The 25,438-nt window shown below is 53.9% G+C and overlaps 2 protein-coding genes across 2 annotated transcripts; one reads left to right on the top strand and one right to left on the bottom strand.

The window, feature by feature from the left end:
• Positions 1-10,975: 10,975 nt before the first annotated feature.
• On the top strand, positions 10,976-12,190 carry LOC311169034 (GTPase IMAP family member 6-like; the record flags this gene model as incomplete). Its single annotated transcript, XM_084230730.1, has 2 exons — positions 10,976-11,030; positions 11,397-12,190. 2 exons carry the CDS (start codon positions 10,976-10,978, stop codon positions 12,188-12,190), a joined length of 849 nt encoding a protein of 282 aa, XP_084086856.1.
• Positions 12,191-18,855: 6,665 nt separating this feature from the next.
• Positions 18,856-22,350, bottom strand: LOC311169033 (GTPase IMAP family member 4-like; the record flags this gene model as incomplete). Its single annotated transcript, XM_084230729.1, has 2 exons — positions 18,856-19,793; positions 22,311-22,350. The coding sequence occupies 2 exons, from the start codon at positions 22,348-22,350 to the stop codon at positions 18,856-18,858; spliced, it is 978 nt and encodes a 325-aa protein (XP_084086855.1).
• Between the last annotated feature and the right edge of the window lie 3,088 nt (positions 22,351-25,438).

The raw sequence follows: 25,438 nt of genomic DNA, 5'->3' as shown, positions 1-25,438 counted from the left end.
TGACAGGAGAAACTCCAAGTGTTTAAAAACACACTGATTGCATGAAAACCTCCTGCCAAGTGCATCCTAAGGTGGAAAAAAAAACCAAATCACCTTTAAGCTATTTATAATTCACCACAAGTAATGTCGGTGTGATGCTGAAGATATGTGTGTGGATCTGTCTCTGTACACACTGAACAAACACACACGCACACGCACACACTATTGGAAAGGTCTAGAATAGGGACACACCCCACATCTAGGCACCCTTTATTGCTTAAAGTCCAGCTTCCAGCAAGAGGACGTTGGGGTTCTCCCAGGAAAGACTGACTGACAGCCCGAGGCAGGAAAGGCATAAAGTGATGACCTGGGATCGTCTTATTAGATTTTTTTTGGCCTCTTGATTCAAATAAAATAAACCGTCAATGAAGCATGAGATGAGCAATTAAATCTAAACTGACGTGTGGCATCTAGTAAATCTCTTGGTTTCCTGACACATTTCCCCTCACACCAGCCCCCACTGTGCTCTCCTCCATGGTCCCCCCAACACTCACACTCTTGAGGCTCATCACCACACCCGCAGCCCTCTTGGCCTCACCTTCTCTGCAGACGGATGAGTCTCGAGTTCTCCGGGGATCCCTGAGCTGCTGCTTCTGCTGCGAGTGAGGACAAGGGTGTTTCTCCTTCTGGAGCCCTAATCCCTGGGCCACAAGCACAGGAAGCTCAGGTGGGCGGAGCCAGCGATGGGGGTTTGCCTTTGCAGAGAAAAAGGAAACTTTTCCCTGTCACTGGACTGGGGCTGCAGGTGGCCCAGCTCATACCTTTCCCTCCTGCACCTGTCCTGCTGCTGGTTCCTAGGGCTTCGGGTCATAGCCAGCCCAGGAGGCCCGTGGCCCCGGCCCGTGTGCCCAGACCAGGGTGTGCTAGCCTCTGTCCTGAGACCACCAACCATTTGGGGCTGAGGCCCTGGGCTCCCAGCAGATGGAGTGTCCATAGCTGCCAGTTCAGCGTCCACCCAGCCCCCAAACTTCAGGGGTTCCCTGGGGTGACTCTGTGCCATAGACTCTCACCTCCTCCAAGATCACCCCATCCCCAACACCCACATCCCATGCCCGATTGATGTGGGAGTAACAGGCCTAATCTCTGCTGTTGGGGCCCAGACCTGAGGCCCAGACCTGAACATCCGGGTTCTTGCCTGAAGCAGGTACTGAATGTTAGCTCCAGGGAAGGTTTCAAGTTTCCTATTGTGACGACTGAACCTTTCCCCCTGCTTGCTACTGTGGCTTGTTTGCATTGGTGGTCTCTCCTTGCTAGAGATAACGAGAGACCTCCTCCTCTGAACCCTATATAACATTGTACACATTCCTGAATAAATGAGACTGGCGATGATCCTGGCTTTGTCTCCACTCCTCGCGTACCCCTGTTCCATACCAAGCCCCTGCTTCCTCCCCCGGGTACCCCGTTGATCTGCCCGGCTGGCCCGGACACTCTGCCCCAATTGAGGTGTCTCTAAAATCCCTCTTAGCCCCCAGGTCGTGCTGAGTGACAAGAGTGTGACCAGGGTGTCCTTCTGCCCAAGCCTCTCCCTCCCCTTCCTATAGGCTTCAGCCAAAGCGCCTCCTAAACTCGCCCTTGCCCCAGGGGATCCTGCCTCCTGGGGAGCCCAGGGTGACCCCCTGAAGCACATCTCACCTTCCTGCCTACGCAGAGAGAAGATGGGGGTCCATGCGAGGAGGGGTGCAGTGGCGGCTGCAGTGAGGTGTAGGCTGTGGGGCTGGGGGCTTCCTGGTGGTGGTGTCTTGGGATGGTTAGTCCTCCTGAAGCCTCTGTCCTTACAGCTGTGTTAACAGCTGTTTTTCAGAAAATCCTCATTAGAGGAAATTCATAGGCCCACGTTGGACTTTTTCAAATATGGAGTTTTCCTTTCCAGGTCTGGGCTTTTTGGTCAAAATATAATCTGCATGGAGAAAAGGGGCCATCTGTGTTCACACTCTCTGCACTGGTACCGGCACCCCGACACAGGGTGCCTCGCCAGCACCCCAAAACCCCATGCCCTCCAGGGTGACCTCTAGCTGAGGCCAGTGGCATAGATTGGTTTTAGTTGTTTCTGTTTTTTATACTGACAGAATCATAGAACATATATCCTTAGATAACTGGCTTTTTTCTCAGCATGTTTTGAGATTTATCCATATTACAATATATGGCAATAAATTATTCATTCTCATTGCAATATACTATTTCATTGTGCGACTATAACCCAATATAACCCAATGTGTAAGTATAACTTATAAAATCAACTCAGTTAATCTGAACTATGTTGCTTTCATTTTTAAACATTTTCCAGTTATTTTATTACTTATTTATTTAAAATAATCAATAAAACTCTTTATTAATTTTATTTTTCAGAATTATCAATATAATTGGTAAGTGAAAATTATACATATTAAAGGTATACAACTTGATGACTTGATAAGGGCATACACTGGGTCGTATTTACTACAACCAAGCTCATTATATGTCTATTGTCTCTCATAGTCACCATTTTCTTTTCTCTCCTTGTTTGTGGGGAGAACACTTTTATTTTATGGATGTTCACTAGTGCTTGTTGTTCTGAGCAGCACCACTGCCAATGTCGCAGGCATTCCTTTTGGTGAACACGTGCACCAGCTTCTGTTGGGTTCCCCTTGGGGACCCAGTAGCTGGACCCTGACTATTGAGATAGGAGCTTTCTTAGACACTACCAGGATTGTCCAAGGTGGTTTGACCCGCTTACATTTTCACTAAATATCATGTGAGAGTTCTGCTTGCTCCACATCCTGACAATCTTGTTCAAGTTTTCTTCAGGTAGTTTTTTTTTTTTTTTTTTTTTTTTTTTACATAATTTTAAAGGTTATTCTTAGGTGTTTTATTTTTTGTATTTTAAAAACCACAATTTGCATCTACTTGGCTACTGTTTTATGTTCATCAATTTTTATAGTTTTTAATTAATTTTGCATCCATTCACTTGCACTTGGAAATGATCTCATTGTTTATAGTAGTTTATCAGTGTATTCTCTTGATTTCCCAAATAGAAGACCACAGCATCAACAAATAATAATTTTACAAACATCTTTTCATTTTTCATATATGCAATTTACTTCTTGGTGCTGACCACGATCCTGAAAGACACAATCCCAAACACCAGCTCCGGAAGGTCAAATCCTGAAATCTGAATTTCTGGAGATCATAGTCCTGAGTGATCAAAATGTGGAAATCCTGATGGCCTCCATCATGTGAGAAAAAAAGGAGGCAGGCTATGAAATGTAAGGGGGGTGAGCGCTGGACTGGTCACAGGCAGGTATTCCAGCTGGTTCATGGGAAAGACTGCACCGTGTCTCATGGATGATATATGAGAACATCTCACAGGGATAGGGAAGAGCTGGAAAGATCTTTCTCACTGGTGCCGTGAAAAGTGAACCTGGCTTGTTGTCCACAGCAGTGTGATCACCAGACTTTGGAGCAGACAGTGTGTACATCCTGATGACAACACTATGGACAGCCGGCTCACTCCAGACACAGACACAGCTGGTGCCCACGTTGTTCTCACGCAGAGCAAGCCCTTTCAAAAGGCCCAGAAATGTCTGGAAGAATTGTTGACGTTCTATTCTCTATCATTTTATTTTTGGAATTTTGGCTTTGGAATTCTAGCATTCAGGATTGTGTCTTTCTGGAGTATAAACCAATCCCTTTTGACTTTCATGATTTCATCATATATCTCCTATAGAAAAACATTTAAGGGCCTCCCCGGTGGCGCAGCGGTTGAGCGCTGGGTTGCGAAGCTGCCCGCAGCCTCTGCAGCGCCGGTTCGATCCCCGGCTGCTCCCCGGCCACCGGAGGAGGGTCCCGCATGGCGCGCAGACCTCTCCTGCCGCCCGCTGCTCCCCTCAGCAGTGTCCTTCGGTCCTTCTGCCTGCTCTGCTCCCCGCTCTGGCTCTGGTGAATTCTCTCACCCTCCCGCGCTTCTAAATATCTTTAATAAAAATAAAAAAAAGAAGAAAAAAAGGTTCTTAGGGAAACCTACAGACATCACGTGAGACAAACTAGGACATAGACAAAACAGTAACCGCTGACTCTTGTAGCTTCAACAAACATTAAACAGAGATTCACCTTAGATTAATGTGAAACCTCACACACAGGACTACTTACTCCAATTCCTAATATCTGATATATAGTGTCCAGCTTTCAACAACATTACAAGACATGCTAAAAGACAAGAAAAACACAAATCAAACATTAGAACTAGATTCAGATATGAGACAGATTTTGGAAGAGTTAGACCCAGAATTTAAAATGTGGCTGATAGGTTAAAGGGTTTACCTGAAAGGGTAGCTCACATGCAAAAACAGATGAAAATATAAGCAGAGATATGGAAACAGCATAAAAGATTCAAAAGGAAATTCTAGAAATCAAAAGTGCCATAAAAGAAATGAGAAATGACCTTCTTGAGTTCATTGATAGGCTGAGTACAACCATGGAACGAATTAAAGAGCTTGAAGATAATAGAAATTTCCCAAACTGAAATTAAAAAAAATAACAGAACAGAATATTCAAGGATTATGTGACAATTTCAAAAGGAGCATAACTGGAATACAAAAAGAGGGAATAAAACATAATAAATCTGTCCTTAGGAACAATGGCAGACAAAGTTAATGACATCCCCCAAACCACAGATTCAGTGATCTAAGAGAAACTGGGATAAATACCAAAACATCCACACTTAGGCATAGAGTGGTCAAGCTGCAGAAAGACAAAGACAAAGAGAAAATCTTGAAAAGAGCCAGAGAGAGAGAATACTTTACTTATGGAGGAGAGTGGGTAAGAACAAGAGCAGATTATTCATCAGAAACCATACAAGAGAGAATAGAATGGAGTTAAATATTTAAAGTGTTGAAAGTAGGAAACCACCAACTAAAATTCTATTACGAAAATAGCCTTTAGGGTGAATTATGAAGACTTTCTCACACAAACAAGAGTCAGGGATTCTATCACCAGCAAACCAGCCCGACAACAAACAAAAGTTCATTAGGAAGAAGGAAAGTAACACAGGTCAGGAATCAGCTCTACATAAGGAAAGTAAGAGCATTTGTGTAGGAAACCTTTCATGTTCCTTATTCTGACCTGGCCTACTAGGTGATGTTTTGCTCAAAGTGATGAAAGGAGCTTCGCATCACACGATGACAGCACGTGGGTAACTGAAGTGAATGACAGCAGCGTTACGGCAGACGGGAGGGAGACGCTGGGAATACTCTGTTATAAAGCACCTCATTGATCCATGAAGTGGTATAACATCTTTTGAAATGCACTTAAATTATTTGTAAATGTATATTGCAAACTCTACAGCAACCACTAATTTTTTTTTTTGTTTTAAAAAAAGTGCAATTGACATTCTAAGTGACAGCATAGACATTTGGCTCCATGAGCAAGAAGTGCCCCTGCATTCCAGACTGTGATAAGTCACAGACACCGCAGGTGGTAGGAGAAAACCCTGTGAGAGCTCAAGGTCCTGCACCACCAACATGATGGCTAATTTGTGTGTCAATTTGATGGGGTGCCCGGATGTTTGGTCAAACCTTCTGGATGTGTCTGTGAGGATGTTTCCCGCTGAGAGAAGCACCAGCAGTGCAGGAGATGCACAGAAATTTGCCCTCCTCCACGTGGGTGGGTCTCATGCAATCAGCTCAAGGCCCAAATGGAACAAAATGGTTGATTGAAAGTGAATTCCATTTGCCTGACTACTTTTGAGTTTTTTGGGTTTTTCTTTCTGGTTTTGAATCAAACCAGAACATGGGCTCTTCCCTGGTCTCGAGCCTGCGTGTCTTCAGTCCAGAGCTTCCCCGTCGCTGCTCCTGCTTCTCAGGCTGTGGACGGGGACTGGGCTGGGCCACTGGCTCCAGGGTCTCCACTGACTGCAGCTAGGGGGTTCCCAGGGCCATAAGCCAGTGAGGCAACTCCTTGTAACAACTCCTATGAGCCAATTCTTTATAATACCTGTCCACCTCCCTACCCACGTACCTGTTGAGAGACAGACCCGCATCCTATAGTCCTCATTCTCCAGAGAACCCTGACTCATACAGTCAGCAGGAAGTGAGGAACAATCCTGGGTGGGGAAAACCAATGCAATGACAATGAAAAACTTGGGCCTCCCAGATGGCACAAGGGGCTAAGCACAGCACTGTGAAACTGTCTGCAGCCTCTGCAGCAAGAGTTCGATCTCCACCGGCCAGGGAGCTACCCACATGGCGCAGCAGACCTCTCTGGTCACACCCACTGCTCCCCTCAGCAGTGGATTTCAGTGGATCCACGTGTTCTGCTCCCCACTCTGTCTCTGGTGTGTCCTCTTACCACCCCCTCACCCCAGCAACTCTGGCCTATACCCCAGTTCTTGTAGGCATGAATAAATAAATCTTAAAAAAAAAGAAAAAGTCCAGCTGAAGTGGAAGCTGGGAGCCCTAAATCCAAGGGGATGTCAGGGTGCTCTGAGGGAAGTGAAGACAGCTGCCTGCCCTGAGTGTAAACTTTGACCTATTTGAAAGGGAGCTGTAGATTGGGGGGTGCTGGGTTAAATCAGAGGCCCCAGAGAGGGCTAACATGGTGGCAACAATACCCACATCTCAGTTCCTGATAATAACAAAGAACATGTCCTCTTAGGATGTCCACACTTGAGTCCACAATCAAAGGCGTTCACCAGCAGAGACTGTGTTCACACTCACAGATTTCTCCAGAAAAGGAATCATCAAAAGTGAGAGTCCAGAAGAAACAAGCATGAGACTGACGCTGCAGATTTTGCTGCAATAACATCTCAGTGGCTTCAGGCTAAGCTGGTCTCCCGCCCGCTGCAGCCACCCAGGGGCAGCCACAGGGGCTCATCCAGATGCTGCACAGGTGACGGCATCTCCGGCCGGGGCTGTCAAGCTTTAACTATTTATGCAGTGGAAGAAGTGGTACAAGTAAGCCATGGAGTCTAAGAACTAATCATGTTCAGGCACATAGAGAATCATTTAAAGTCGAACATGAGAAGGTGCGCGCGCACACACACACACACACACACACAGAGTATGAGAACTGGAGTAAATGCTCCACAGCTGTCCACTAGAACAGGAGGAAATTAGAACGACTGTGCTAGGTGAGAGGGACTTTTGAGTGTATCTTAACATGTTAATATCACGTGTCAGAGCTACTGGTAACGTCCCAGCAAACACGGCTTTGCGAAAGCGGAGGTTTTCCCTCCTCTAGTCTCCCTCTCAATTATGGCTCCCCCAACAGTCTCTGTTTCAGACTCTGCCTTTGCCCCCTGTGGGAGAGGACATCCTCCGGAAGATGGGGCAGCTCAGGCCTACTGGTGGTTCATGGCTTAGGAGGACACCTTAGGAGGTGTCTGCGGGGAGGGGCAATTCTAAGAAAAGGGAAATGAGTAAAAATTCACTCCCTTCCACAAAGTTTCCTGAAGGGCCCACACCATGTAAGACTCCGAGGTCAGCCACCCCGTCCAGGGGAAGCAGCCACAGCGCTGGGCTCTGCCTTCCTGTTTGCATTCAAGGCCGCACACGGTCGCACGCAGACGGCAGGGCTTCCGCTCAGGCGGGCCTGGCCCTGTTCCTACCTCTTCCGGTGCCTCCCAGCAGCAGCCCACAGCTGCCAGGCCGCGTAGCACCCGCGCTGGGGAGGCAGAGAACTGAGCTGGGCTCTCCACCACATTTTGCTCCAAAAATAAGCCATGTCTTCCCTGTATTCAGCCCTCTGGACACCAGTTACCTCCCTCCGTCAGGGCGTGTGGGGGATAGTCTCCTACCTGAGTGGAGACACAGGACCCGGGGCCGGCTGCCTGGTAAGTGCCCTGTGGGGGTGAGGGGTGTGTGAGAGAGGGGTGTGTGTATGAGGTTGTGTGTGTGTGTTGTGTGTGTGTGTGTGTGTGAGTTGTATTGGGAGTGGTTGGTGTGAGTCAGGTGTGTGGTGTGTTTATATGTGTGTATTTGTGTTTCTATGCATGGATGTGTTTGTGCCTGCTACGTGTGTGTGTTGTGTATGTGTGGTGGGTGTGAGTGTACCTGTATTGTGTGTGTGCTGAGTGTGATGCTGTGTGTTGTGTTTACGTGTATGTTGTACACGCAGGTTCGTGTGTGCATCTGTGTGTTGTGTGAATGTGTGTTGTCACCTGCTGTGCGTCTGTTTGGGTGAACAGAGGGTCCCCTGTCTGCCTGTCTGAGGGGAGTCGCTGTTCCTTCCTGGGGGACGTGTCCCCAGTTTCACCATCATCCTGATAAGCCCACAGGAGAGCGGCACCTGCGGGTGTCTGTCTGGAGAAGGAATTACCCCAAGCGGCACCCCTGGGGCCCTGTCCAGGGCAGGGCTAGGGAGAGGCAGGGGCTGGGGTGCGCCTTACATGGGGGCCTGGGGTGCAAGTCACTGGCTCCCGGGTGCCTCAGGGCCCCGCCCTAGCCCAACCTGCCCCTCTCTGGGAGGAGGAAGGAGACTCGTGGGGGAGGCACTGCCTCAGGCACAGCAAAGATGCAGGAAGCTGAGGGCAAGGGGCTGAGGGTCTGCACTTTGCAGAGACTGTTCTAAAAGCCCCTGGGGGGTAGACACAGTGTCCCTGAGAGATGGTGTCTGGTCTGGGAGACGCTGCTCACAGGCCTGGTCTTCTGTAGGGAGTCACGGCTGACTGGGGACTCACCCTGAGCGGACGTTATGCCCCACAGCCCGAGGGGCCGCTCCCAACCCCTGACTCTCAGGTCTGGGGGCTGAAGCGCGTCCAGGGCCCAGAGCAGCACCTCCAGCCACGGGGTGGGGGCACTGTCCATGCAAAGGCCCCTGTGTTTGGGTCCCACACCTGGAGACTCTGTCTGACTGCGAAGGTCTGGGGTGTCCTGCGTGTTCTGGAAACAGTCCTGGGCCATGGGGATCCTGCCCAGGCCCCCAGGGAACATCAGCAGACGGGACCCCAGGGTTCCTGAGAGAGGAGCCAGGTCAGTCCCCAAGGAGTATGGTCGGGCGCCCGTCGCTTTCCACCAGCAGGGTGACATGGCCCTATGTTGCCAAGAGGACTAAGACTGTCCCTGTGCAGATGAACCACAGGTCTCCCAGCTCCTGGCGGGACACTGTTCTGGCGGGGGGTGGCAGGAAGGCTGTGCATGGCGTGGTCCTCCCCCACACCTGGACCCATCTCTCATGCCTGCTCAGTGCTCACTGCCATGCCTTCCCCAAAGGTGAAGCCTGGACAACCTTCTGCCCAAGAGTCAGAGACATCCCCTCCCAGCAACACCTGCTCCTGGCCTCAGGCACGAACTGGCCACCAGATCTTCCTGCTACAACCACAGGCTGCTCTGGGCCCCTGCCCCTCCCTCCTGCCCACAGAGTGCCCTGGGGCCCCTATTTATACCCAAGTGCCACCCATTCAGGGGCAGGGAGATTGTGCAGTTCCTTCCTCCATGACACCTCCTCAGGTCCTGATGGACACCACAGAGGGTATGTGTGTGCATGCATGTGTTTGCGTGCATGTGTGTGTGTGTGAGTGTGTGAACAAGTGTGCCCATGTGTGAGAGAGAAGGTGTGGGGGGACACAGGGTCCTGAAGAGGTAAAGTATCTCAGCACCTGCTCCTGCCCTCACTCAGTCAGCTCCATGCACAGCCCATGCAGTAAACATGCTCTGGCAAACACAAGTCATTTGATTAAAACTCAGAAAAATCAGAAACATGTCATATCATCTCCCTAAAAGGAGGAAGAAAAAAAATCTGAAGAGCATGTCCCTGAAGACCCCCCAGGAGCGCGGTCTCAGAATCATTCAGGGGACCCGTCGCCAGGTAACCCACCATCCCATTGACATGAATGTGAGAAGGTGCAGGTGGGGCATGATGGGAAGGTGGTGTGTGGAGAGGCCACATCGGAGCCCAATCCGAGGGCTTCTGGGGAGGGCTTTTCCCCCAGCCCCCATCAGATGACAGGGCAAAGGCCATGACAGGCAGTGTGTGGAAGGAATTCCAGCCCCCCTCACCCTGTACTGAACCCCTGCCTGTCCCCAGGCTGGGGGTCTGCATCCTGGGGTCCCTGCTCAGGAAGGAGGGGCTGACCCACTGTGCACAGTCTGGGTTGGGACCACAGGCCCCGCGTGCTGGTTGGCTGGGTCAGATGGGAGCTCCCTGCCCGGCTGCAGACACCAGGGGGGTAGCAGGATGTGCTGGCAGCTGCTCAGGACTGGGGACCGCTTCTAGGGTCCCCCCAAAGCTCATCCCGGCATCAGGGCAGGTGCTCCACTTGCATGGCTCACTGTGCACTAACTCGGGAGACAGAAGTCGGATACAGAATCCATCAGTCTCTGGCCAGAATGTGTCATAAACACTGATTACACTGAAGATGTTTTATTAGATGAACTTTAAGGCCTGAGCCTTTGGGAGAAACCTGTGTTAACAGGCAGCATTAAAACACGAAGGAGTCCTGAGGCCTGATTTGCCCTTTTTAGCCAAAAACATGCTTCACTATTACTTCAGAATCCTCAGGGCCCAGGTGAGGTGTTCTTCTTAGAGCCCAGCGACTGACCTGGCTCTGGCTGGTTCTGACAGGAGACTGTCCAGCGCTGCGCTGGGCAGGCAGGGACAGACTCTCATCTTCCCTGCTTCTGTGGAAATCCCGCCCATTCACTCAAGTTCCTTTCAAGTCACTTGGGGGTGCTCAGGGACCCCACGTCATCCTGTCAGAACTGGCTGGTGGATCAGCCAGTCATGGGTGCAGCAATGAAACAAGTGGGTGCTGAGGAGACTCAGAGGCAGACAGGCTGGTCCCCCCTCAGGGGCCCTGGGCCCTTCCCGGAGACGCCTCAGGGACATCATGTGGGACAGGCCTGGACCAGCCCCACCTGGCGCCTCTCGTTGTGCTCTGGTCCTGGCCCTGGAGGTCAGCAGAAGGGCCTGCCCTCTCCGCCCTCAGCCCCCGCATGGCTGAAATGCTGACACTGGGCTTCTCTATATGACGCATTGCTGGTCCAAGTCTCTGCTCAGCCGAATGTCTCAGCTCCATGCTGGTGAGAGGCTCAGTCCCATCACCAAGGGGTGACCTGGGATGTGACCCCAATGTGTCTGCTGAGCAGCCCCCATGGTCCACCCGCCTGAGGGAAAAGCTGGGAGGGGTTGTGACCATCCCCTCGGGGAAGACGTGGTCCCTGAGTCACACCCCCCTCTCACTGAGAAGCACCTTCAGTCAAGGTCCCTGGACACCCAGGCCCACATCATGGTGGACGGGCCCTCTGGAGGAACACTGACCCTAAGATGAGGTTTAAACGTGAACCTAGAAATGTGGTATCCATGTGGTTACCCAGCACGTCCACCCCCAGATCACATCAGACCAGGCCCTCTGATGGCTGGCCAGACCCTCCCCCTCTGCTCCCCAGGTCTGAGGGAGCTGACCCCAAAGCCCATGACGCTGAGGCTGCTCCTGGTGGGCAAAAGTGGCAGCGGGAAGAGCGCCACCGGCAACAGCATCCTGGGCCGGCGCGAGTTCGAGTCCCGGCTCAGCGCCCAGCCGGTGACTCGGGCCTTCCAGAAGGCGCGGCGCAGGTGGGCCGGCCTGGAGCTGGAGGTGCTGGACACACCCGACCTGCTGTCCGGCGGGGGCCCGGCTGACGCGGCGCTGCAGGTCACCTGCGAGGCCATCCGGCTGTCGGCCCCGGGCCCGCACGCCGTGCTGCTGGTCACGCAGCTGGGCCGCTTCACCGAGCAGGACCGCACGGCGGCCCAGCGCCTGCAGGAGCTCTTCGGCCTGGCCGTGATGGCACACACGGTGCTGGTGTTCACGCGCAGGGAGGACCTGGGTGACGGCTCCCTGGAGGAGTTCGTGCGTGACACCGACAACCGCGACCTGGCCCGGCTGGACGTGCTGTGCTCACGGCGCCACTGCGGCTTCAACAACCGGGCCGAGGGCGCCGAGCAGGAGGCCCAGCTGTGGGAGCTGCTGCTCCAGGTCCAGGGCGTGCTGTGGGAAAGCGAGGACCGCCCCTTCAGCAACGCGGCCTACCGGTACTGCCAGGAGTACCTCCTACCCCAGGAAGCGCCCGGGGAGTCGCTGAGCCAGGGCCAGGCTGCCGAGGAAGGGCCCCCCGGGGAGCGCTGGCCAGAGGGCCTGTGCAGGGTCCAGAAGGAAGCTGAGGGGACTCACAGATGGCTCCTGGCCAGGGCGTCCATTTAAGCCTCTGCTGGACTCCACCAGGGCAGTCACATCCTGCAGCCTCCCTCGCCTGTGGTCATCTTGCAGCAGGTCACTCGCTCACTTCCTGCCCAGGGTGACTGGCCAGCCCAGGCCTCAGGCCACACTGTCTGGTGTGGTGAGACAGGGGTGTGGGCCCCAGTCCCTGCTCTGTCAGGCCCTTCATCAGGTTGTCCAGAGCACACGGCTTCCTCCCCACTGCCCCTGCAGAGAAAGAGCCTCTCCCCTCAGGCCTTCACCTCTTGAGATGCTCGTCTCTACCCCATAGACCTGAAGCTGCCTCTGGGCAGCCTGGGCCTCATGTTCCTGTGCACCCCAGTGTGGGGTCCCTGCAGTCACTCGTTCACACTGATGGAGCGTAATGAGCGAGAAATACCTGCACTGTGTGGGGTCGGGGTGTGCACGGGCTTGGAGATGTGTGGGAGGGACGGAGGCTAGGCTGGGCCAGAGAGTGAGGCGGTCAGGAGGCCATCACCACAAACAAGCCTTCCCGCGAGACTCTTCAGGTGGGAGGGGAACAAAGCGGGCAGGGCTGCCCGAGAAGTTGGACCTGGAGCTGGCTAAGCCCTGGAGCGGCCAGGGAGGACCCATGCCTGAGCCCACACACTCAGGCCTGACACCTGTCACTCCTCAGGCCTCCTGCCTCCCAGCCTTAGAAAACAAAGACCTTTTCAGCCCTGCCTCAGCCCCTTCCCTTCCCCCTTGCTGGTGGGGAAAAGGCTCGGGTGGGTGAGTGTCTCACACGTGAGTCCCCCAGGGAGATATCTGGGGGCGAGTACGGAGGGAGGCAGAGAGGAGAGGGCCCGCAAGGGGAGCAGATGAGTGACTTGAATATCCTGGAGCACCGCCTGGTTGATGGGGAGCACCCTGCAGTCTGGGTGTCTGTCAGCGGGTGCTCCCGTGGACAGGACTCAGCAGAGGTGCGGAGGGAACAGGAGGGAGCAGGTAGGGCCTGCTCGGGCTCTGGTCTGCTGGTGCCCTTGGACTGCAGGTGGAGGCTGACCCAGCCCTGATGCAGCTCAGTTTCCTGGGGTCCAGACGCGCATGGGGAGCCTGACCTTCAGGGTGCAATGATGAGAGGAAAGGGGGGAACATGCCTCCCGCTCGCTCCTCCTTGGCTTTCTTCTAGCACAAGTTCTCTTGCCATATTTTCAGTACGGGGTGGGGAGTGGAGGTGGGGTGACGACTGGTGAATAAACTGGAGTCCCAGGACACAGCCCCGGGCCTGCCCCACCCTCACCTACGGGCTGCAAAGCCTTCACCTCAGTCCCATCACCTCAGGCCTCCAGCTGACCACCAGGCCACCCTCGGGCCCCAGAGCAGTGGACTCCTACAAAAGACTTAAGAAAATTTTTCTTTTGCTAAAAGCCTCGGAAAAATCTGAAGGCCGCACGCAGACTTGTCTTGGTGTGTTCTTAAGAAAGCCGCCGTCTCACGACAGCCAGAGCCATGGACTTCATCAGCAACCCACTTCCCAGTGAACTGTATTCGGGTTTCATATCTTTGTCAAATCCTTGTCAGGATGTTTGACTCTTGTTCCTGTTTTCTGCTGTTCTGCTCCTGTGAATAAAGCAGTGATGGGATGACTGCCGTGTGGACTCTGCTGTGGTTGGCTGATTCCCCCTCAGCCTTCCTCTCATATGCCCTTTGCTTCCCTTGGGCCTTCCCTGTTTATGTGACAGGTAAATCACTCGTTTCATTTTCAAAAAAGAACCTGACTGGTGTTGGCAGTGGGAATTCTCTAACATTTACACATGATTTTTTCGGGAATTGGCAAATACTTCAAGGTTAAGTGAATCAAGGTCATCCAGTGGACAAACACAAGGTCAGCACTAGTGAAGTAAAGCTAAAATCATCTGCATTTCCATTAGGGTAAGAAGACAGGTGTCCTTCATCAGGTGTTACTGTTTAAGCTTTTGTTGTTAATTAATATCAAAATAGGTCATACAGGCATTTCACCAACGACACCCATCCAATCATTCTAAAGGCAAGTCACAAAACATGTCATTTATTAAAAATCTCAAAGGAATTTTCTGTGTTTATATCAAAATGGTGTTTTCTGTCCTTACTATAAGAATCAGGGAAGCTGCTTACCCAACATTTCAGGAGGAGAGATCAGTGCTGCTACCACCCCCTGGCTCTGGAGAATGGGGAAGGCCCATTCCAGGCTTCTGGAAATCCCACAGTCTGGGTGCCAGTAGGATTGAGGTGCAGTGAGGAGGGAGGGTTGTCAAGCTGTCAACTGTTCCAGTGAACTTTAAAATGGATAAACGTTTAATAACTATTGTTAGTGAACTTTAAAATGTCTATTTTAGAAAGATTGTCTCTACTCTGGAGCAAAGCAGAAGAGCCAGGGATTTGGGGTGTTTGAAGAGCAAGTGAGTGCAGGGTTGTTTGCTCCTTGCTGGGTCAAAGAAACTGTTAGAAGTCACAGGATGGTTTCTGACTCCCAACCCCCTGCAACAGCGTTAATGGATGATGTAGAAAACACAAAGCAATAATTTCAAAACTACCATTTTGAATGTCCTGGGAAGTACCAAGTATGGGCAGATATAGAGGGAACTTGACCCTGAATTGGGGGGAGGACCCTGCCATTACGTGTATTTCTTTTCCCCTGAAGATGTTTCCCATTTGCTGACACGGAGTCATCATCCCTCATGCAGAAATTTACAGTGACCCGTGAGTAAGAGGACAGAGTTTGGGGGCAGCCAGGACATTTAGTAAATGATGGGGAACTCTTGAAAGAAAAAAGGCACAGAATGGGAGAAAGGCCATTGGAAATTCTGCGTATAACCACACTTCAAATCATAGACTGACCTATAACTCTGATCTCCAAAGTGATTGGGGAGAATTTTCTGGAAGGATGAAATAACTGCTTTCTTGGTCAGAGAGGTCAGCTGTTGCCCACAGCAGCAATAGAACTCCATTCCAGCACATAAGAGGGTGGTAAACTTGGAAATTTCGACTAAAATACCAAAGGGGTCACACTTGAGGACTCAGAACCACATCAGGTCTAGGGTTTGCACTAACGAAAGAGCAAACTTGTAGTGCCTTGCGAGTGACATGTCAAACTTGCCTTCCCAAGGTCACCGTGGTCCACCAGTAACTGAAGTGCTGCTGGAACAAATTCAACATTCTTCAGAAGGAGATAACAGGACCCAGAGTCTCAACAGTACCCGGCGCACTCTCATTTATTTTTCTGACATAAGGGTACAAACCCATGCAGTTTCCCTCATTGTGTTTCTATTTCACAATTTTTGGTATATCTGTTTCCATGATCATTCAGTTTAAAATTTTTTAAAATACTTTGTTTTCTTTGTGACGTCCTTGTTTACTTATGAATTAGAAGTGTGTATTTAATTTCCAAATACTTGAGTAATTTCCAGGAAATGCAGTTTGCGCTGGGGGAGCCGCCTGCCCAGAGGCTGCTGAGCATGGGGAATCCAGCTGGTGCCCTGAAACACTGATTTTTAAATTTTATTTCTTTATAATTGGCTTTAGTTTTCCATTAAAAATGGGAAGCAACATAGGATTTTTTGCCTCAAAACACAGCTTTACTGTTTAGGTAGAAACACACTACCTGCTGTATCACATATTTGCCGCATTAAAGGAGAATGTATTTTCAATTTCTAGCGTCTACTGACACGCCAGAGAACAGGCAGCATCGGGACTGCCTCAGGCTGAAGGAGCTGTTTTACACGCGGATGTAATACTTTCATGTGACTATTTGCACAGACAGCACGCTAGAATGGCCCTCCCTACATTGACATTAGTAATTAAGTGTAAATAGTGATAATTATAACAAAATTACATTAATTTCAGCTGAAATATGGACACATTGTAACTTTAAGACAAAGGCAATAACCGATGTGAAAGTGACTGGAGGTATAATTTGCGCAAGGGAAGAGAGACGGGCAGAGAGAGGCGGGAAGAGCACGCATCACAGCAACAAAGGCAGTGGGTTTGCTGTGGTCAGGAGACAGACAGAAGAGCTGGTGAAGACCCGACAGCAAATACCCAGGGAGTCTGCAATGTCATTTCCTCTCAACAAGCAAAACCTCTGACAAGCCTCGTCACCTGGAGCCAGAATTAAAGGTCCAACAAAATATTCTAAACAACGCTGAGTAAGATCTGAGCTTGTGACATGGCCCCTGGGCCCCGGGCCGTCCCCTCTGACTGGGCAGGAGGGGTGGGTGCTTGTTCAGTGCAGGTCAGGGCGTCTCCAGGCCTCCTCGCCACCAGCACGGAGGGTCGACCGCCCGGGTGTGAGGACACTGGGAGCCCGGCATCCATCAGGCCACTTCCTGCTATTATTTCCACATTTCAAAACAGAAAACACACTGAAGACAGTGTCCTCTCCCCTGATCTGCGAGACCAGGCAGGACCTGTCCTGGTTCCTTGCTTCATTCCATAGGTGGCCAGAGTCCTCTCCCTGGCGGCCAGCAGGTGCCTCGTGGTCCATCCACAGAGCTCACAGGCCTCAGGCTGTGACTTTCTGCGCCAAGCTCAGTGCAAGGAGAAGCCGAGGACACTGACCTGGCCTCTGGCCTCTGACACGGTCTCCACCGCATCTTTACCGGGAGGCTCCCGATGTGTGGGGCCTACATGTGACATGAGTTTATTTGAGATGTTTCTTTTTTTTTTTTTTAAGATTTATTTATTTATTTATACAAGCACTGGGTACAGTCAGAAGCGCGGGAGGGTGAGAGAATTCACCAGAGCCAGAGCAGAGAACAGAACAGGCAGACTAATGAAATATACTGCTGAGGGGAGCAGCGGGCGGCAGGAGAGGTCCGCGCACCATGTGGGACCCTCACCGACGACCAAGGATAGAACTGGCGCTGTAGAGGCTGCGGGCAGCTTCACAATGCAGCGCTCAACTGCTGCGCCACCGGGGAGGCCCATTATTTGATATGTTTCTTTATCTGCAGTTTCCGTCAGGATCCAGCAGGGGAAAGCATCCTTGGAACCCTGGATCAGCTGGGAGCCCTAGGGTCAGGGGACTCGCCTCGGCCATTACGAAGGCATTTCCACTCTTCTCCTTCCAGCGCAGGGGTTCTCTCTGTGGAGGCCTCTCTGCAGGGGCTGGTTCTGTGGCAAGCCAGTCGGGAACCTGCTCTGGTAGCAGAATCTCCTGTTGCACGTGTCCACTGCATCGAAACTTTGTAGTTTAATAAGATTCCCAGGTGGCTCTGATGGCTACTGCCTCAGAGAATACTGAGAAACACTTAAACATCAGCCTCTAATATTAAAAAAAAAAAAATTGTGAAAAGATGCCAACTGTGTATGACTGGGAATTTCCTCAGAATGGGTTGTCTATTTTCCATCGCTTGGGTTTTGGGGAAATACAGAAGAGGTGTGGCCTTATTTGGGCAACCTGGCTTGGGGCCCAGAGAAGCCAATTTCAAGATGGCAGAGCAGGGAGAGCTGACAGGGTCTCCGGGGGCCACCAGAACACATGGGGGGGACATAGGGTGAGATGGGGAAGCCCCAGGAGCACCCAGGGGAAGGAGAACAGGGAAAGAGTAGGGGCCACAGTTCTGTCCCCCGAATGTGAAAGGATTTGTTACACCACAGCATCCTCAGAATGTGGGTTAACTATGATTTCTATCAGAACACAGTGAGGAGTGGAAATCCAGGGGAGTGGGGTCCCTGCCGACAGAGGAGGTGACAGCAGCTCAAACCCTCTGGGGAAGAGGAGAGGCAGAGACACGAGGGCAGATCCAGTCCACACCTCACTAGAGATTTTACCACAACGTGAAACTCATCGCCGTGTTCTCACACACAGCATGGTGACTCCCAAGAAAACCAGACGGCCACTGTGCACCATATGGAGAATACAGCTTTATTATCATAGTGATAAACAGCGACTCACCGGTTAGGCCGGCCTGAGCCGAGGACCCAGGTCAGCCAGAAACCAGGGGTGGGGTCCTGGGGGGACCAGGACGGGGAGGGCAGTTACAAAGAGAGCAGAGAGCCGGGTGCTCAGCAAGTGGGTGATGCTGCAGTGGGTGAAGCGTGTCCGCAAATATATCTACAACGATTGTTCTGTCATCTGCTGCATCTCTGCCCTTCTCTTTTCATGGCATTTCATGTAATCGAGTACTAAAAAATCTGATTTCCAGACAGTGCTTTGTTCTCCAATGGGAAGGAGGTGAGAAATGATTGAGTCCTGTAAAATGTAACTAAACATGTTTACGTTCATTCGGAGAGGGATCTATACAGTCCTCAGCCATAAAACTGACTCTGCAAATGCTTAATCTTTCTATATCCCACATGGGTGAGGTGACGGGGTCTGGAAGGTACAAATAAGGGCAGAGAAACCCTGGCAAGATCATCTCCCCGTGAGAAGACTGGAGAGAGTGTGTTTGGGGGTAAGGAGAGAAACTTGGGGTCACCACCTTTGGTCCCTGCATCCTTTGCTCTGCGTCTCAGGGAGAAATCGCACGGCGGCACCGTCAATACTTTCTGCTCCGAGTTTCCCAAACTGAGAACTTGCATGTCCTGCAAATCAGTGAAACATTTACCAGTTGCCACCATGAGCTTGGCTGTGTCCCATGGTGCTGCGAGCGGAGGAACGGGGAGTGTGTGACTGTGGGGAGTGAATTCTATGGGGCACGGTCACCCAGAAAATAGACGCATTTCCATCACGCTTTCTCGTCCTTGAACAGATGTGAGAAAACCAGAAACGCCTTCTCCAGCGCTTTCAGGATCACGTCAGTTATCCCTCTCTGATCCTCGACTTCATGCCTGGCATTTTGCTGCTTGGCCTGGTAGACAGACTCCTTCTCTGCCAGCTTCTGCTCCATCTGCGCCCTCCTCTCTTGCTGCTCCAGCTGGCCCTCCAGCTTCCTGATCCTCTCCTCAAACTCCTGCCTTATCTGCGCTCTCTCCCTCTCCAGCTCTGCCCTGTATTGAGCCTGCAGGGCCCGGGTTTGCCTCTGAATCTCCTCCTCCGCCCTCTGGAATAGATCATTGCTGTAGTAACCCCCTCCGTTCTGCGCCACCACGCGCTGGACCAGGGCCAGGAGCTGGACCCTCTGGGCGTCCAGCTCAGCCCCCATTGCCTTGTTGTTGAACAGACAGTAGCGATCGCTGAACCTGCGCACCAGCTCCCGAATGACCTCTGAGGCTCCCGCTAAGTATTCATGGAACTCGGTGTCCTCCAGGTCGTCTTTCCGGGTGAACAGGAGGATCATGTGTCTCCTCGCTGTGTCCCCAAACATGCTCATCATCTTCTCCGTGGCCTTGTGCTCCTCAGGCGTGTGGCGGCCCAGCGGGACCACCAGGAGCAGTGTGTGGGGCCCTGGGGAGCTCAGCAGGAGGCAGCGGGCAATCTCCTTGTTCGTGTCAGCATCGGGCTTCTCCGTGTCGAAGATGCCAGGCGTGTCCACCACCACCACTTCTCCCCCGCGCCAGGGTCTGCTCTCTCTCTGGCAGGACGTGGTGACGGATTTTGCAGCGAGGCTGGAATAAAATGCCTTCCTCCCGAGGATGCTGTTCCCCGTGGCACTTTTCCCTGCTCCAGTCTTACCCAGTAAGACCAGTCTCAGCTGTGACTCTTTGGGGTCTCGGTGTCCAAGGCCTGGGACAGGAGGGGACAGAAGCCACAGTGTCAGGGAGGCCAGAGCGTGTCCACTGCAGAACCCTGTCGGGCGCCCGCCACTGCCCACAGGGTCCTGCCCCAGAGGCCTCTGCTGCACAGGCGACCATGCACAGCCCCACCCTGAAGCTCCTCTTGGGGGTTGATCAAGAGCTTATCAGGGAAACAAAACAGTTAAAGAAGAGCCCTGTGTGCTGCCGGTGCGGCTGTTCGTACAGGGAATGTAGGAAGCAGCACAGGCGCTGACTCAGGGCATCCTGGGGGAGATTCCACCCACACACACACATTTATAGTCAACATGGAACTGTCCTTCTTCCTGGCAAGATCAGTCTGGCCCACACTCCCTTGTGGGTGGCACAGGGATGCCCTCGAGGAAGACACACTGTCCCGCCCAGTACATCACCTCAGGGATTATGAACCACAGGAGACAGAAACTCCTTGTGTTTAGAGTTTACTATCTATATCGTGGCATTAAGAAGAGGCAATGTTAGAAATATCAGCCAAGATCTAGATCTATTATTTTAAAGTACGAGCTGAAACATTATAGTCATGAAATACTGACAAATGTGGGGTTTAGTATAACGTGCCTTGACACATGACAAACGGGGGAACTCACATTATATGAATCAGTACCGTTATCCCCTCTTTGGCTCGCAGGGGAATATCCATCCCCTTCCTGGGAAATTGAATGATCACATCAGAGCTGCAGAGTCAGCAGCTGAGCCCGTGTCCAGAGAACGGGGCCTGAGACTGAAAACCGACCCTCTCCAGCTCCTCCTCGTCTCAGTGACCCTCTCAGTCTCTGTGAAGTGTGTGTGATGTGGAAATCTCTCGGGACTGCTCGGGGCACACAGCACCCGCGCGAGGCCACTGCCAACCCAGATGCGCGGGTCTGTATGGGGGTGCCCCCGGCAGCGCGCCCCTGAGCGAGACGGGCCCTGCACGAGGCTCCTCTGTGGAAACCGCTGTCTCCACGGTGACGTCCACACTCACACCCGTGCCACCAGCACCATAGACCCGCTACCAGCTCCGCTTTGCCTTAGAGACACCGTCACCCTCGTCCAGGTCATCGGACCAGAGATGTGGGTCACACTTGCTTCTTCGCTTCCCTTTTCTCGCCTCGTTTCCCTGGTCGGCTGGTTCCTTTGGCTAAAGCTGCAAATTTCACTTTCTCCATCTTGAAACCCTCATTCCAATCCAGGCTCCTCCCCACGCCCCCAGTCTCCTGACTGGCCTCTGCTTCCACCCGTCCCTTCAGTCTACTCAGTAGCTTGGGGTAAAATTTTACAAATATCAGTCATGGGGGAAAATTGTGGAACTTGCTCTGGCTGCAAAATCCTATAGTTAATCCCCTTCCTCTACACTTGATGGTGACGCTTTTGCTAATTGAGGGATGAACAAACCGCCCTTGGTGCTCCCCAGTTAGACACCCAGAGTCCTGGGGTGAGGGGTCAGTTTCCCGGAGAGGAGGTCCCAACCCCTCAGGGCTAAGAGGGCCTGGGGAGGCTGGGGTGTGGGTTCAGAGCCCCCCGTCTGTCCTCACAGGCCGTCTGCAGGGGACCCTGCGGGGCGAGGCCCGCCCTGGAGAGGGAGCGAGTCCAGGGGAGACCCGGCCCGGGCTCAGCGCCATCGCGGCTCCTGGCCCAGGGGGCAACGCGGGGTGCGCCTGGGGCCGCGGGTCATGTGCAGCCCTCGTCACCCCGGTTCTGCGCAGCGGCCCCGCGGGGTGGCCTGAGCCCCAAGGGAGCTGAGCTGCTGCAGGCGACCCCGGAGGGCGGGAGCCCCGCGAGCCCATGACGCGGCGTCCCCGGGGCGCCTTCTCGGGGCCCCGGACCCGCCCCGCCTGAGGAGCCGCGGCCGCGGGAGGGAGGACTCAGCCCCGCCCGGCCCCGGCCCAGCCCCAGCCGCGCCCCCGGCTCCCCGATCCCGGCCCGGAGCCCCGCCCGCGCCCCGCGCCAGCCCACGGGGTACCCCGGCCCCGCCCGAGCCCCGCTGCCCGCGAACTGGCCGCCGGCGCCGAGGGGAGCGCAGCGGAGGGGGCGGCCCCGGGGAGACTCGGGACGCCCGACCCGGGGGCGGACTCGGGTCGGGACAGGCCGAGGGCTCGAGGGCTCGGGTCGGGCGTCTGCGGGGCTGGAAGGGCCGGGAGCGGGCGCGGGGCGGACAGAGGGGCCGTCCCGTCCCGCCGGGCTCCTCCGTCCTCTGCGGCCCGCGGACGGGCTGGGCAGCCGCAGGGAGCCCCCCGCCCCCTCCCGCTGGGGGCCACACACAGGAGCAGGCAGGGAGCCCCCCAACCCCATGGCCCCCCTGCAGGGGCCGCGCCCCGGGGAGGAGAGGGGGTGGCGGGTCAGGGGCGGGAGGAGCAGGACAGTGCGGGGGGGGGGGGGGGGGGCGGGGGGGACGCTGGAGCGAGGCTGATCCGGCCCAGAGGGCGGGGCTGGCGCCGCGGGGACCCACCCCCCCCCCCCCCGCCGGCCTGGGGAGCCGAGCCCCTCTCACCTGCGCTGGCGCTGGGGTCGCTGTGGAGGGGGGCCGCCATGGCAGCTGGGGTCCTGCAGAGGAAGGAGACGGTGTCACGGGCGGGGGTGGGGGGGTCTCTGGAACCTTCCACAGGTGCCGAGAGCTGCTGGTTTTCCCAGGCGCTTCCTCTGGAATTCTAAACTGCTGCTCACGCCCCATTCTCGTCTCATTTCTGGGGTTTCCTTTTTCTTACACGAACATGAAGCCTCCAGTGCCCCGTGCTCTGGGGCTGCCCCCACCCCGCTCTGTGCATTCAGGGTCCTGACGGGGTGTCACGGGCAGTCAGTAGCCGACTCCTCCCCAGACCCCAAACTTTGCAACCCACCCGGTTCTGCATTTGGGCCTTCGTGGGCGTCTCCACAGAATCAGACCATGCTGCACCCGAGCTCCCCAGCCTGCCGCCGCAGAGTCCCCGTTCCCGTGAATGGCATCTCTAGTCAGCCAGCGGTTTTGCAGAACCTGGGGTCCTCTGTACCTCCTGTTCCTCAGCTGCTCCCCAGTCCCTCTGCAAATCCTGCTGATTCTACTTGCAGGTACTGCAGATGATCGAGTTCCCTGCAGCTTCGTGTTAACCTAATGGGTGGTCACTTGTTAACGATGGAGCTGATGGCTGACTTTTTTTGCTTTAGTCAGATCATTTTTCATGTCATACTTGGGGTCTTTTCCTGTTTAAAATTATTACTATTATTTTTGCAACTAATTTACCATCCTTGGCATAGTCCAGAAAGCCTCCTGAGCCATCAGTGTCTCTCTTTAAGAGGCTTCAGCCATCCTGCCCCCCTCAACCTTCCCGAGTCCTCTACCCTCCATCCACCTGGCACCTTTGTGGCCGGTGCCCTCTTCTTGGGAAATCCCAGGCCATCTAGTGCCCAGAGCCCAGCTCCCACTTCTCCACCGAGTGTTCTCCAGCCCCTCTCCCCAAGCCGGTCACCCCCAACAGCACAGCTTAGGTGAGGTCACCTCCAATTGCTCTGCTCGCTCAGGGCTCAGGTGCAGTGGGGTTTACAACAGGGAGACCTCGTCTGTGCCCCGCTGTCTCCCCCTAGAGTGATGATTTGTGATTGCAGGACCCCCTGGGTCTGGTATTTCCTGTGCCCCCCAGGAACAGGTGCGCTCTGGACAGAGACCGGTTCTTAGTCAGCGCTTGCTAAGTAAGCAAACTGCTTAAGCATCGTCCCCCTGACTCTGCCTCCCTCTGAAGGGCCTTCTGCCCAGCCCACGCGGGACCTGTGGAGAAAATGACCCTTCCCGTATTCACCAGTAGAGAGTGTTCTAGAAACACGGTGCTACATTTTTTAATGTTCTCATTGCTACCCGCAACGTTTTGCAAGTGTTTAGAAGGACTCTGGCTGAGCTGACTGCTCAGGGCCGGCTGAGCGTGCTGGCGTGGAGGGGCGGCTCAGTGATGGCAGCACCCAGCCCAACCTGACACGCTGTCAGATGCAGAAACGAGCTTTTGAAAAAAGGGTTTTCTCTTTATCCCTCAAGGAGAAAGAGGAGGAAACAGCTTCCTATGAACAGAGGAGAGAAATCACAGACTCTAAAATATCAGTTCTGGTACATTCTGCTGTATGTGGTTGGTGTTGGGAGAGGGTGGAGGATAAAAACAGGAAACCAGAGCTCAGGTGCTTCCTGAGGCCCCACTCCGGCCCCGGGGCTCTCTCTGCAGTCTCCACATTGCCGTGTCCACCCTCACTCAGAGCTGGGTGGAGACCCCTGCGCTGGAAGCCGAGCCTCCCCTCTGCCTGGAGACCAAGCAGGCCGTGCCCCGGCCTCTCCTGGCTGCAGTCACAGGGCTGCGGTCCCTCCTCCTGCTCCTGGGGTCCCCCTCCTCCCACTGCTGCACTGCTGGGGTCCCCCTCCTCCCGCTCCTGGGGTCCCCCTCCTCCGTTCTCGATGGACTAGTAAGGAACCGTCCCCGAGGAGGCAGGTTCCCAAGGGCAGCTCTGGCCGGCAGCACGGGGGGGGGGCCACAGCTCTGGCCCTGACCCTGTGTTCTCGGGGTGCACTGGAGCTGGGCTGTGCTGCTCCACCTCTGGCGTGAGCTCCCACCCACCCCCGGAGCTCATGGTGTCCGCTCGGCCATCTCTCCCTGCAAGCTTCATTTATTTATAAATGCTGTGGGTTAGGAACTGGCCCATACATTTTTAGGGGACTCCTCTGATCGGTTCCCCCTGGAAGAGGCAGTAACTCATGGGGCTCGTCCTTGGGAAGAGAGACAGCTTAAACTCAGCAAACAGGGAACAGGAGCCAAGGAGGGGCACACCCTGAGAGCAGGTTTCTCCGGAGGTTGCCGACACGACCCGGGGCGAGGTGCCCAATTCACAGTCACCCACTTCCTCCCCATCAACACCCCACTCCCCTACCTGGAAAATCTGGGCCCGGCTCCCTTCCAATTTTCTGGCCACTGCTCAGCCAGGATGTCAAGAACGTGGAGGAAGTAGAAGTGAGGGCGGAGCCGTCAAAGCTTGCTCTGAGGAGACCTGTGCCTCGTCATCGGCAGTGCTGCCCGAGCCTCTGCACGGAAGGGCTGTACCAGGGTCGGGGCAGCGCTGCAGTGGCGAGAGTGGTTGGGAAATGGAACATTGATTAAAGATAAAGGGCGATCGCCCCTTCAGCCTGGCAGCTAGTGTTCTAGACCACAAAAGACATTACAGAAAGGACCCAAGCATGGGTCACGCTGGAAAATTCTGGAAAAACTCTGGGTCGGTGCCAGAGTCACCAAGTAATTGATGCCCCTGAGTCCCAGGACACAAGGTCTGGCCCCACAACTGCCCCAGGGCGTCAGGCTAGTTTCAGGTCAGGTGGGTCCCTCCACTCCTTCCTCCAGGTGATGTGGGGGGAGACAGGGTTGCTGCTTTCAGGGTGCATCTTTGGAATGAGCCTCTGGGGTCATAAGATCGTTAGGATGGGTCCCAACTCCATGAGATGTAGGAGAACCATCAGGAATAGTTGACCCTGATCTGTGACACCGCCTGCCATGGGGAGGGGCTCTGAGTGTTGTCGTTGGGTCCCAGCTCCCTGGAGACTCGGGTCTCATTATGAAAGGGTCTGATTTACCATGATAACCCCTCACAGAGCCTCTGTCTGGAATTTTATAGCACTGT

Source organism: Talpa europaea (genome assembly GCF_964194135.1).
Source record: "Talpa europaea genome assembly, chromosome: 3".
Taxonomy (NCBI): Eukaryota; Metazoa; Chordata; class Mammalia; order Eulipotyphla; family Talpidae; genus Talpa; species Talpa europaea.
This window is presented reverse-complemented; position numbering and strand designations above follow the sequence as displayed.